This window comes from Podarcis raffonei, chromosome 13 (genome assembly GCF_027172205.1).
Source record: "Podarcis raffonei isolate rPodRaf1 chromosome 13, rPodRaf1.pri, whole genome shotgun sequence".
Taxonomy (NCBI): domain Eukaryota; kingdom Metazoa; phylum Chordata; class Lepidosauria; order Squamata; family Lacertidae; genus Podarcis; species Podarcis raffonei.
Window position 1 is genome coordinate 39,217,568 of NC_070614.1, and position 12,333 is coordinate 39,229,900.

General features: G+C 53.5%; 2 protein-coding genes across 3 annotated transcripts; one reads left to right on the forward strand and one right to left on the reverse strand.

Annotated features, from left to right (window-relative positions):
- Positions 1 to 202: 202 nt before the first annotated feature.
- On the reverse strand, positions 203 to 6,807 carry LOC128400860 (zinc finger protein 91-like). 2 transcript variants are annotated; one of them, XM_053363488.1, is made up of 4 exons: positions 6,710 to 6,807; positions 5,360 to 5,448; positions 4,620 to 4,720; positions 203 to 3,419 (listed from the first exon to the last, which is right to left on the reverse strand). In XM_053363488.1, exons 1-4 carry the CDS (start codon positions 6,716 to 6,718, stop codon positions 982 to 984), a joined length of 2,637 nt encoding a protein of 878 aa, XP_053219463.1. In that variant the 5' UTR covers positions 6,719 to 6,807; the 3' UTR covers positions 203 to 981. The 2 variants fall into 2 exon arrangements, with proteins under 2 accessions (XP_053219463.1, XP_053219464.1); XM_053363489.1 differs by lacking the exon at positions 6,710 to 6,807 and adding an exon at positions 6,356 to 6,520.
- An 872-nt stretch (positions 6,808 to 7,679) lies between these two features.
- On the forward strand, positions 7,680 to 11,550 carry TBRG1 (transforming growth factor beta regulator 1). Its single transcript, XM_053363581.1, has 2 exons — positions 7,680 to 8,164; positions 9,834 to 11,550. The coding sequence occupies exon 2, from the start codon at positions 9,884 to 9,886 to the stop codon at positions 10,904 to 10,906; it is 1,023 nt and encodes a 340-aa protein (XP_053219556.1). The 5' UTR covers positions 7,680 to 8,164; positions 9,834 to 9,883; the 3' UTR covers positions 10,907 to 11,550.
- The last annotated feature ends 783 nt before the right edge of the window (positions 11,551 to 12,333 follow it).

Genomic DNA, 12,333 nt, shown 5'->3' on the forward strand with positions numbered 1-12,333 from the left:
TAACTTTGAGGGGGGAAGCAGCTCAAACCATCTCACAGGACAATAGGGAAGATAAAAGGGTGGTAACTAACCCCAAAAAGACCTGCCCTGAGTTTCTTGGAGGGACAGCAGAATAAATGTAACAGAAAAATAAACAAGCTTTCTCAAACGTTTTCCCAATTTTACAAAAGATAGTTTTGACTATCACTGCCCCCACCATGCTGTCCAAGAACAGAAGACCATGGTACATTTGACAGGCTCCTGCTGGGAAGAAAGTAAGGCCTGAAGCCCTGAGTTCAAGTTCAGAGGACAATGGCCAGCTTCAATGTCTGTCACTTCTCTGTTGGGGTCTCCTCAACATCTGGGAAACAAAACTGGCTCAAGGATGAAGTTGAGGACTTGCTGGTTAGAATTTCAGGCTTTGAAATGGGAGTCTCACACAGGCTAAATATAAAGTTTCAGGTGTTACATAATTCAGTCAAGGACTGAATTCAGATCACTGAAATTTAAAGATAAGAATCAGAAGTCTGAAATCAGAAAATTAACCAGGGCATGACGACAAAGATTAGTGATGCTCAGATAACGAGACAAGAATCTACGAGGTTTGCTCCCTTGGGGGAAATCCCAGAAACAGCACAAAGACCATTTTAGATTTTAGAGAAGGGGATGGAAATTGAAGTTGCAGGGCCATCAGTTTGCAAAGGGTGATTCCGTCAGCACCATTAGAGGTTCAAAATCCTCTAGTTTCCTGTTTGTGTGAAGGCCAGGCCTCAGAGTCAGGAAGCAGAAGGCTGTACTCAGGGTCAGACTGAAGGGGCAAAGTTTAAGATGAAAGGTCAGGATCAGGGCACAGCCCAAGTCCACTGGTCTGTATTCTTAGAAAGGGATCTCCTCTTTAGATGTAAGAAACTGAGAGCAAGGAAGGAAGGTCCGTTGGTGCTCGGAGAAGGCCAAATATGGGGGAAGGACTTCCTGCTTTCCCCCCTCCCCTTCCTCACAGGGTCAGGGAGCAAGGTGAGTACGCTGGTGTTTGGAGAAAGCGGAGCTCCACCGGAACGACTTCCCACAGGCGCCGCAGACGTATGGGCGGGTGCCGGCGTGCTGGTGCTGGTGCTCAGCCAGGTTGCCGCGCTGCCGGAAGCTCTTGCCGCAAACGGGGCAGCGGTACGGCCTCTCGGCTGTATGAACTCTCCGGTGCTTGACCAGGTGCGAGTTCTGGGTGAAGGATTTGCCGCAGGAGGCGCAGGCGTAGGGCCTCTCGCCGGTGTGCGTCCGCTGGTGCTGGATGAGGTTGGAGCTCTGCCGGAAGCCCTTGCCGCACTCGGTGCACCGGAACGGGCGGGCGCCCGTGTGCGTGGCCTGGTGCTTGGCTAGGTAGGAGCCCAGGGCGAAAGCCTTGCCACAGATTGCGCAGCAGTGCGCCTTGCCCGGGGCGTGCGTGCGACGGTGCTCCGCCAAGTTGGAGCTTTGGCTAAAGATTTTGCCACAGTCAGGGCACTTGAACGGCTTCTCGCCGGTGTGCGTCACCTGGTGGCGCAGGAGCTTCGAGCTCTGCGCAAAGCCCTTGCCGCAATCGGGGCATTTGTAGGGGCGCTCCGCCGGGTGGCAGCTGCGGCAGTGCTCGGTGAGTCGGCAGCGCCACACGAAGGTCTCGCCGCACTGAGGACACCGGGCCGGAGGGTCGCGTTGGTGCTGCCGCAGCCCTGAAAGCAACACAAAGCCCTTGCCGCACGCCGGGCACCGGAAAGGCCTCTCCTCGCCCAAGTGGCGCCGCTGGTGCCTCCCCAGCTTGCCGCTGTCTGGAAAACGTTCACCGCATGTCGGGCAGCGGTAGGCATCGTCATCTGACATGTGGGTGCGCTCGTGCGCCGCCAGCGTGGCAAATAGCGCAAAGGACTTGCCACACACGGCACAGGAGTACAGCTTGTCTAAGGCAGCCTCTGTCGTGTGGCTCAGCTGGTGAATGGCAAGCTCCGAGTCACTAGGAAACGTTTCGCCACACTGGTGGCAGGAGTGGGATCTTCCATCCGCCCCATGACTCACTTTATGCGCCAGGAGATCACTGCTGTCCGGGAAGCAAGTGCCGCAGATGGTACATTTATAAGGCTTCTCTTCTGCCTCCTCATCTCCTTTGCCAGCATGACTCACTTGGTGAAGGGCCAACTCATCACGATCAAGGAAGGTTTTCCCACACTGGGGGCAGGGAAACGATTCCGCATCCAGGTGGGTTGTCTGGTGTGCAGCCAAAGCAGTGGCCTCGGCAAAGTGGGCCCCACACTCTGGACACTCAAAGGGATTCTCCTTCCCATTGCGGGTGCTCTGGGGCTCCTCCAAGTCAGAGCTATCGAGGAAGTTCTCTCCTCCCTGGTGGCAGAAGTGGGATAACTCTCCAAGGTGTAGCCTCTGATGTATCTGGAGGGCAGAGTTTTCAGAGAAGCAAGCATAACAGTCAGAGCATTTGTGTGGCTTCTCTTCCACACTGTGACTTGCCACGTGGGCGCCTAGTTCTGACTGGTCAGGGAAGGTTTCTCCACACTGATGGCAGCCGTGAGCAACTTCACTCAGATGGATTCGTTGGTGCTGAGTCAGCTCAGAACTCTGCCTGAAGCCTTCCCCACACTCAGAGCACATAAAGGTTTTCTCTTCCTCCTCCTCCTCTGCACGGTCATTTTGCTGCCCACCTGCATCTGAGCCCTCAAGCGAAGCATATTCATTTTGCTGCCTGCCCCGATCTGTGGCTGGCAGCGGAGTAGGGCAGGGCACTTCTGCAGCGGCATTCCCCCAGCCACTGCCGTTGGCGCGATGGTTGCGCACGTGCTTGGCCAGGTCAGAGCTGACGCCGAAGCAGCGGCCGCACTCCCTGCACAGGTAGGGCTTTTCGCCGGTGTGGGTCCGCCGGTGAGTGACAAGGGTGGACTTGCGCCCGAACCGCTTCCCGCAGTCAGGGCAGGCATGGGGGCGCTCGCCCGAGTGCGTGCGCAAGTGGTGCGCCAGGGTGGAGCTCTGCGAGAAACGGGCCCCGCACTGGTGGCACCGGAAAGGCTTCTCCCCCGTGTGCACCCGCTGGTGCTCCGCGAGCGTAGAGCCCCGGGCGAAGCGCTTCCCGCACTCGCCGCAGGCGTGGGGGCGGCGCCCGCCATGCGCCTTGAGGTGCTCCGCCAGCGAGGAGCTCCAGCTGAAGCCGCGGCCGCATTCGGGGCACCGGAACGGGCGCTCCCCGGTGTGGATCCTCTGGTGCTTCACCAGGTTTGAGCTCTGGGCAAAGCCCTTGCCACACTCTGAGCAGCGGAACGGCCGAGGGTCTGTGGCGACGGAGGCCTCCGCGTCCTTCTCTCCTGACGCTGCTTGGCCCCAGTCCCAACTCTCCAGGCAAGTCGAGGCCCCTTGCTCCTCAGCACCTTCCACCACTTCCTCCTCTTCCTCACTTGGTGTGTCAGAACCTGGTGGGAGAAAGGAAGATCGTGAAGAAGTGCTGTGCTGGATCAGGCCTATTGTCACAGGAGCATGTAGGCAAGTGAGGCTACAGGGAACCAGGCAAAGGGGGCTTCTCAGTAGTGGCGCCCTCCCTGTGGAACACCCTCCCTTCAGGCATCAAGGAAATAAACAACTATCTGATTTTTAGAAGACACCTGAAGGCAGCCCTGTTTAGGGAAGTATTTAATGTTTGATGTTTTATTGTGCTTTTAATACTCTGTTGGGAGCCACCCAGAGTCGCTGGGGAAACCCAGCCAGATGGGTGGGGTATAAATAAGTTGTTGTTGTTGTTGTTATCACACAGTACAAGGTAAAGGTAAAGGGACCCCTGACCATCAGGTTCAGTCGTGACCGACTCTGGGGTTGTGGCACTCATCTCACTTTACTGGCCAAGGGAGCCGACATACAGCTTCCGGGTCATGTGGCCAGCATGACTAAGCCGCTTCTGCGAACCAGAGCAGCACACGGAAACACCGTTTACCTTTCCGCCATTTATCTACTTGCACTTTGACGTGCTTTCGAACTGCTAGGTTGGCAGGAGCACGGACTGAACAACGGGAGCTCACCCCATCGTGGGGATTTGAACCGCCGACCTTCTGATCAGCAAGTCCTAGGCTCTGTGGTTTAACCCACACATTACAAAGTTGGAGTTAATTCTTTATTAGCAAAAACGCAACCCCCACAAACTTGGCTGAGTGTCAGGTCTAATGGGGACAGCAACTCATCTCCCACCCTATGGAAGGGGTTTTTGTCTCCAGGGAGCAGTTGCTGAGACTGAGGATCCCTGCTTCCCTGTAGCTTCTTAGGTCCTCCCATCTCCAGGTCTTTTTTCCAGCAATCAGAAACTGTGCCTGCATGCAGCCAACCTCTCCTCCGCCCTTTTCAAGCCTCGTCTGGTTCTGGGAGACCAGCGGGCAGCTGCATATTCCTGCACTGCAGGGGGTTTTGAACTAGGCAATCCTAGGGTTCCTTCCAACTCTACAGCTTTATGATTCTATGAAAATCAAGCATATAACAAAATTGCAGGCCTAAGACCAACCAGCCCAAAGTCACCCCCGTGAGCGTCATGGCCATGTGGGGATGTAGAGCTTGGTTTCCCCAAAGCCCAAAGTTCTAACCGCTAGACTGCATTGTCCCCTCCGTGCAAGCAAGCCATTGCTCCTTACCTGCGTTGACCACTGTCAGCTCCTGCCTCTCTCCTGGCTCTGGCAGCTGCATCTCCTCCCCGTGCTCCATCCAGGGGAAATGTGGTTTGACGACTGCGAACCTAAAGGACAAGCCATTTAGACGGGGCAACCTTACAGAACCTTCCTCACACAAAAAAGTCCTTTAGATTTTTTTCACAAAGTGGATGTTCACACTGAAATGTGGGTTCCCTGAGCCTGTGAATCAAAGACCTGCACTGACCAGAAGAACACTTGTCATTTTCTCCCAAGTGACTCTCCTTTCTGCATTGCACAAATGATGCCTAGATCAACCACCCCAAACACTGCAATGGGCAGGCGAGGCCTTAGTGGTGGTGTCTTCACAGGGCCCTGCCTGGTTGATGGTGGCCCATGACAGAGCCTTTTTGGTGGTGGTCCCATGTCTGTGGAATGAGGGGAGGTGCCCAGGGAATTGGGAGAGGCCAATCTTCCTTGGGCACGCAGTTCTGCAACCACCACCACCTGCCAAGACCAGAGTTCTTGCAAAAGTGGCACATCAAATCTCAAGTGCCACATGGACATCAGAGCATATGCAACCCCAGGACTGTTAAGTGTCACACAGCCTGGTCTTGCACATGTTTCCCCAGAAGAAAGACCCAGCTGAGTCCACTCACTCCCAGGTAAATGGGCAAAGAATTGAGCAGCCCTCATTGGGTTTATAAAGGTAAGGAAAGGAAAAGGAGAAAGAAAGCGGACTGTACTTTGGGATGCTGGGATCATCCTCCTCCAGAGGAAAGGGTCCATTGTTTTCAGCATCCACTGGGAAGCCTGGGTAGGGTACCGATTCCATCTGCATGGGGGAGAAGAGTGTGTCAGTAGATGGGGACAAAGCTGGGTGAGGCTCCCACACTGCTAGCTCTGGCCTGGATAAAGATTTTGCCAGATAAGGTAGTAAAGGGGTCCTCCTGTAGAGGTCTGGTGCTATTGGGCTGTAGAAGCGGCATCCCTCTCTCCCTCTCTGACACTTACAGACACAGGGATGAGAGAGGGAAGGGCAAGCCAGCAGGCAGGCATTTCGCACCCACACCATCACTTTAAAGCAGCCTTATACCACTGTTAAGAGTCACGGCTTCTCCCACAAAGAATCCTGGGAATTGTAGCTTGGCATAAAGACGAATCAGAGCTCGGCTTTCAGGGTTGTTGTGAGAATGACGCATGTATGCAGAGGGTAAGATAAAACAATGTAAATCACACCTACAAAAAAACGAGTCTCCAAGTCAGACTCTTTGTCATACCAAGGCCACTAGTGCACCATACCTTTAAACTACTCTTGTATCCCCCTTTTTGGGCTCCCCCCCAAAAAAAAGAATCATGGGGACTGTAGTTTGTCAAGGCTGTGGGCCTCACAGAACTACATGTCCCAGCACCCTCGACAAACTACAGTTCCCAGGATTCTACAGGACTGTTAAGGTGGCATCGGCGTGTTCTGAATGTATGGCGTGACCCCGGGGGAAATCTTGTGGGAACTGAAGATGGGAAGGAAAACTGAGCTCGCTTAGGTTTACGGTGCCACGCGCATGCCCCAGGGACACGCACATCCCGCAGGTCCGCTCGGGGCCTAAAGGGAGAGGCCCCCTCTCTGCAAAGGATCGCGCTTGGGAAGGATCGGGGCCACATCCTTACACCTTCCTCTTCGCACCTCGGAACCGCAGGTCCTTCCCTACAGGACTCTCGAGGTCTCCGTAGCCTCCTTGTACCTCCCAAATTCTTGCTTTTCGCTGGGCTCCCTCATCTCCGCATGCCGGGGCAGAGGGAGCGCGCTCTCCATAAACCCAACATCACGCAGCCCCGGCCAGAGCGCACAAGCGCAGCAGCTTCGGGGCGCGCCTTCCGCCAGGGCCCCCTTTCCCGATCCCCGGGCCTGGAGACCTGAGCCTCGTTGCCAGCCCCCCCCCTTTGCCAGGATCTTTGTCCCTTCTCCCGCCCCCGGAGCAGCGTACGGCCTGGCCTTCTCCAAGGTCCCCTGGTACTGTGCGCAGCCGGGTGCCTTCCGGCGAAGGCTCCCCCTTTCCTCCCCAGCCCCTCACCCGCGCTGCGCTGCCACCCCTTACCGTCTCCATAGCCCCCCTGCACGGATCGCAGCACGCGAGGGGTTAAGCCCGGCAGACAATGCACCACCGCCAGGCCCAGCTCCGCCTCCTCCTGCCCGCTTGGCTCCGCTCCCCCCTTCCCTTCTCCGGCGCACCAGGAGCACTAGCAGCCAGTAGAGACCGGAGATCTCGTGCGCGTGCCGCCTTCCGACCTCCCCCCACATCTCCCCCCAGGCAGGGACGAGAGCTGATGGGGGGGGCGGTTGTCAGGGCTGGAATCACACTCGCCGCCCCAAACCCCATGGCAAAAGCCGAAGGGCTCCGTGGATGAGTCGTGGCGCGCCTTGTAGTAAAATGACCTTGGGTAATTCATTTCTTCACCCACGCGTTGTCAGCCAGCCAGCCTGGCTGGATCAGATTATGTCTGTAGGGCAGAAATATTGTTTCATTAGTCCCACGAGAATAGAGGACAACGGGGGGAAACCAACTTGGCATTCCCCAGTGGGGAAAGGGTTAGAAAAATAAATTGTCCCAAAGACATTGTGTATTAGGAAAGGAGTGTCAATTGCTTATTAGGCAATTGCTTAATAGGCGCCACCCCAAATATGCTTTCGTGTGCTTTCAGTGACAGGAAGGACATAGAGCCCACAAAGGATGTGAAGGCGAAATTGTCTTTGAACACGTGCAGAGGCCCTAAGCAATCTTTTTAAAATTTAATTCCGGAATTTACTTCCACACGATGTTCTGGGGGGGGGGCACTAGCTTAGGTGGTTTACACGCACTCAGAAGTCTCATGGTCCGCTTTACCTATCTAATATTGGATGTCAAATATCAGATACCATCAGATGTCGCTGAAATTCAGTGTTAGGATGTCGGGGAAAAACAGTAACATATTTGGCACGAAATTTTTGCAGGAGAGGATTTTGAGGTGGATTTGTGCGGCCATTTCCCCCCAGCTCGGGTGACATTTAACATGAAATGTTTGTTAGCATGTTGCACACCTCATAGCGCAAAAATGGAAAAGTGAGCCAGGCCATTGGTCCATCTCCCTCAATACTGTCAACACTGATTGCGGGAGCTCTCCAGGGTTTCAGGCAGGGGCCTCTCCCAGCAGTACCTGAGATGCCATGACTTGAACCTGGTACCACCCCCCCCCCCGGTAAATAAGACTCCCCACTTCCTTCTCAGCCGGAATTCTGGCTTCCCTCCCTTATCCCTTCCGAGAATCCAGTTGCAGATTTTGTCTCCTGATGGGGCTCCTGTGCCATTTAACAGGCGTAGGGATACGACTTTTCTCCGGCCTAGAGAGACAGCGATGCAGCAGCAGTGCAGGGCTGGCTCCCACTCCGCAGAGGGAGCAGGAGGTGCGCCGGACGCAACAAGGAGGGCTTTTCGCATTGTGACCAGCATCGCTCAGGACCTTTCAGTCCACATTCTGACATTGTTGCCCCGCTGATGCCCCGCCCGAAGCAAAAGGTTGGCGACCCCTCCTCGCTCCCCGCGCCCCTTCCTGATTGGAAACCAGGCTGTCCTTTTGTCCAGGGAGGAAAGGGTTACACAGGCGGGGCGCGCGGCGCAGAGAAGCTTCCGGTCCCCGCCAGAGCTTCCGGGAGAGCAAAGGGAGCAGCAGCAGCAGCAACATTTGGGTGAGAAGCTGGGGGGCTGCAAATGAAAGAGGGGAATGGGGGGGGATCCCGTGGCCGAGCATCGATTGTTTGTAGGCAGTTGCATCATTTGCAGCCGCTTCCTTGGCAAAAGCGCTGCATGTGTCGCACCGACCCCCAAATTCAGCATAAGTTGCAAGCATAAATTGCAACTCGGGTCCTGCTTTAGGCTTGCATCTGGCGGGCCAGTGTGAGAGCAGGGATGGTAGGCAACTAAGTTTTGCTCAGGAGTAGACCTGTTGAAATGAACGGGCCCTAGCTTCGTCGTGCCCATTACTTTCACTGGGTCTGCCTTGAGTAAAACTTAGACGACGGATCCACACCATACGTTTAAAGCATGCGGCATCTCAAAAAAAAACAAAACCAAAAAAACCCCCGGGAGTTGTAGTTTTACCCTTGCAAAGCTGCAGTTCCCAGCACCCTTAACTCCGTGGATTCTTAGGGGTGGGAGCCATGAGCTGTAAATGTGTGTTGCATGTGCTTTACATGTATGACGTGTATAGGACGAATACCTTCCATGATGCTAGACTAGATGGGCCATTAGCCTGATCTGTCGTGATCCTACTGCCAGTACATTTCACTGAGTCACCCTGAGTTCTTGTTTTTACCACCCTTCATCTGAGGATCACAGGGTGGTATGGTCTAATATGGAACAGGGATGTGGGAAAACACATATCCACACTATATATCAGGATTGGGAAACCTGTGGCTCTCCAGATATTGCACTCCAGTTCCCTTCAGTCCTAGCCAATGTGATCAATGTCCAGAGATTATGGTTACAGTTCAGCAACCTCTGGATGTTCCCCATCCTTGCTATACATAATTTTATAAACTGCTGTCAAAGCTCTCTAAACTCTTTGGCTACGGCTTCCTCATTCCATTTCCATTCCGGAGAGGAGCTTTGCTAAGTACTCCTAGTTTTATGGAGGTTGTGTTTAATATTTTCTATTACTCCAGTTTACCCCACTGCTACAGAACTGCCTGCCCTTTGTTTGATGCTTTTAATATCTAAAATAAGAAACCGGCCAGGAAGTCATGCCTTTTAAAATCCCATAATATTTTACTGCTACTGGAGGGAAATGGTAGCAAAATGGGATGGAAATGTCAGAATGGAAAACTCATGCAATTTCCTAGTAGGAGATTCTTTGAGCAGATGCTAAGAACCCACAGTGAGCCTTCAGCATCATGTGCAGGTGAAGATCCAGTTAGAGAGGAAAAAAATATCCTATGTTCTTTTGAGCATAATTTCAGGCACCCCTGAAGGTACAAAAACATTCTAGTGCCTGGATTTAGGGATAGCAGTACACCCAAGGTGTATACTGTTCATCTGAATGTGTATCTGAGCCTTTTTAGCATTATGAAAGATGGTTACTCACTCTGATCCTGGGGATAATATTGAGCTGGAAATGTTTGTATGATTTGTGTGTGTGTGTGTGTGTGTGAATATTGGAATTGCCTCCTGAATCTTTTCTCCTCCCCAGCTTCTCTCTGCTCAAGCGACCCCCCTTCCATCCTCCCCTCCCCCCTTGCCATGAAGAAAACCCTACGCAAAAACCAAGGCGAGCGTTACCGCCTGAAATTCCGGCGCTTGCGCCGTGCGGCCAAAGTGCTGGTTTACGAGAATGCAGCTCTGTGCGATGAGATTGCCAGGCTCGAGGCGAAATACCTGCGTGTCCGTGAAGAGCGCCGGTTCCTGCTCGCTCGCCTGTTGCAAGCGCAAGCCCTGGCGGAAGACGAGCCTCCTCTGCCGGCCGTCGCTTCTGCTTCGCAGCCCTCGCCGGATGAGCCGGCTGCCCGCAAGCCCCGCCGAGAGCGCAAAGGCAAAGAGAATGGCCGGGCCTCCAAGCGCAGGGCGGCCCCCGATCTCAGCGTCCGCCGGCTGGTTCCGCCGCTTCCCTTGGATCCTTCCGGGCGGCCGGTTTTACCCATTGCGTTGGGTCCACTGACCGTCTACAGCTTGGGGGAAATTGTTCCCGACCGCCCAGGCTTCCACACGGAGATGGCCATCTATCCCGTCGGTTACTGCAGCACCAGGATCTTCGCCAGCACCCGCAGACCAGTCCACCGCTGCCTCTACACCTGCCAGATCAAGGATGGCGGTGGCGGGCCACACTTTGAGATTGCCCCTGAGGACGAGCCGGGCTGCGTGGTCGCTGGCTCCACTCCAGATGCCTGCCACGCTCAGCTTCTTGAGGCTGTGGGAGCAGCGCAGCTTGAGCCAGCAGGGGCCGAGTTCTTTGGCCTCTCCCACCCGGCCATTCAGCACCTCATCCAGAGCTGCCCAGGAGCTCGCAAGTGCACCGGGTACCGCTGGCTGCGCTTTGAGGTGTGCCGCCAAGCGGATGGCCCCCCTCCTGAGGGGTTGCCCTCAGGAAACCCTGGGACTGACTATGAGGCTTTCCAAAGCCAAGGCCTGGCTGGACCTGTGGGCCTGGACTTCCCCACCGCCACCCCTTCCCCACCAAGTGGCAACGGATATGCAGAACTTTTTCTGCCCTGCGCTCCCTCAGGAGGGTCCCCCATCCCCCAAAGCCCAGAGAGTGACACTGACTGAATTGGGCCGAAGGCCACAGGCCGGAGCCGTCCATTATTCCACCTGAGTTTTCTAGTAGCTGCAACTGCATAGATGTCATAAACTGCTAGTTCTGCTTTGAAGCTGGAGCTGTCTCTTTTATTCTTCATGGGCATCAGTTTGCATGGAGACACCCTAACAGGGGTAGCCAATGTGGTGCCCTGCAGATGCGGTTGGACTACAGCTCCCATCACCCTGAGCTAGTATGGCCAATGATCAGGCATGATAGGAATTGCAGTCTTAACAGCACCTGGAGGGCAATGTGTTGGCTGTCTCTCCCCTGGAGTAGCCATGTATTTACATTCACACACACTATTGAAATAAGTACTTCAAATGATTGCTTGTCAATTTTCTTCTTTCGGTGTTTCTGCTTTAATGAAAATCACTGTCACTAATGGTTGGGGGTTTCCTTGGGTCAAGCCGGAGCAGAATTAGGCCAATATTGGCGGAATCATGTGGGCTTGCTTAACTCTTTACAAAGAGACATTTGCATTGGAGGAGGAGCTGATGGCGACTGAACAAAGCATTGTGACAGGTTCTTCTACTTTCTTGGGCCTGTATGATAAGAGGCTTGTATACAGGACTCATCAGTGAAATCTGTTTGTAATAAAGCTTTTGAAATTTTGCCCCGGCCTGTAGGAATCTTTGAGATCAGGTATGTGAGAACACAGTTCCATTAAAGGATTCTCTCTTGTGGACTTCTTGGCCTCCACAATCTCCCAGTTTTGGTCAGATTTTGGTAATAGTTGGGAGGGCTGGCTTTTTTCAGGGTAGGAAGCAGTGGGTTTTGTCTTAATGGTACATACTATATATATATATATATATATATATATATATATATATATATATACACAGTGGTACCTTGGGTTATATATGCTTCAGGTTACAGTCTCTGCTAACCCAGAAATAGTACCTCAGGTTAAGAACTTTGCTTCAGGATGAGAACAGAAATCGTGCAGCAGCGGCAGCGGGAGGCCCCATTAGCTAAAGTGGTACCTCAGGTTAAGAACAGTTTCAGGTTAAGAACGGACCTCCGGAACGAATTAAGTACTTAACCCAAGGTGCCACTGTATAACAAAAACCAGTTTCAGGCTAAAATGGCTGACGCAGCTTCTGCCAAAAAACACACACTGCCATCCTGATCCAGAGCACACTGATAAAGAAATATGTTCCCACTCTTTGTAGTAGGTTATTTTTTGTAGTTTTGCAGGTGTACTGGGAATTCTGTAGGTTCTTCACAAAATGACAGTGTATAGCATACAGCTATCGTGTAAAAGCCACAGTACATAAACATGGAGAGACTGAAAGGACAGGTACTTGGAAAGAGATGAAGGAGTTAATTTTCACATAGTGAGGCAGTGGTAGACGTCCAGTGAAATCCACACTCTCACATGCACCCAATGCAGGCA

Coding starts and splice junctions, on each gene's coding strand:
- LOC128400860 (XM_053363488.1), bottom strand. Junction 4,721..5,359: donor GATGATCCCAGCATCCCAAA/GTACAGTCCGCT, acceptor CTTGTCCTTTAG/GTTCGCAGTCGTCAAACCAC. Junction 3,420..4,619: donor GCTGACAGTGGTCAACGCAG/GTAAGGAGCAAT, acceptor TTCTCCCACCAG/GTTCTGACACACCAAGTGAG.
- TBRG1 (XM_053363581.1), top strand. CDS start 9,884: ATGAAGAAAACCCTACGCAAAAACCAAGGCGAGCGTTACCGCCTGAAA.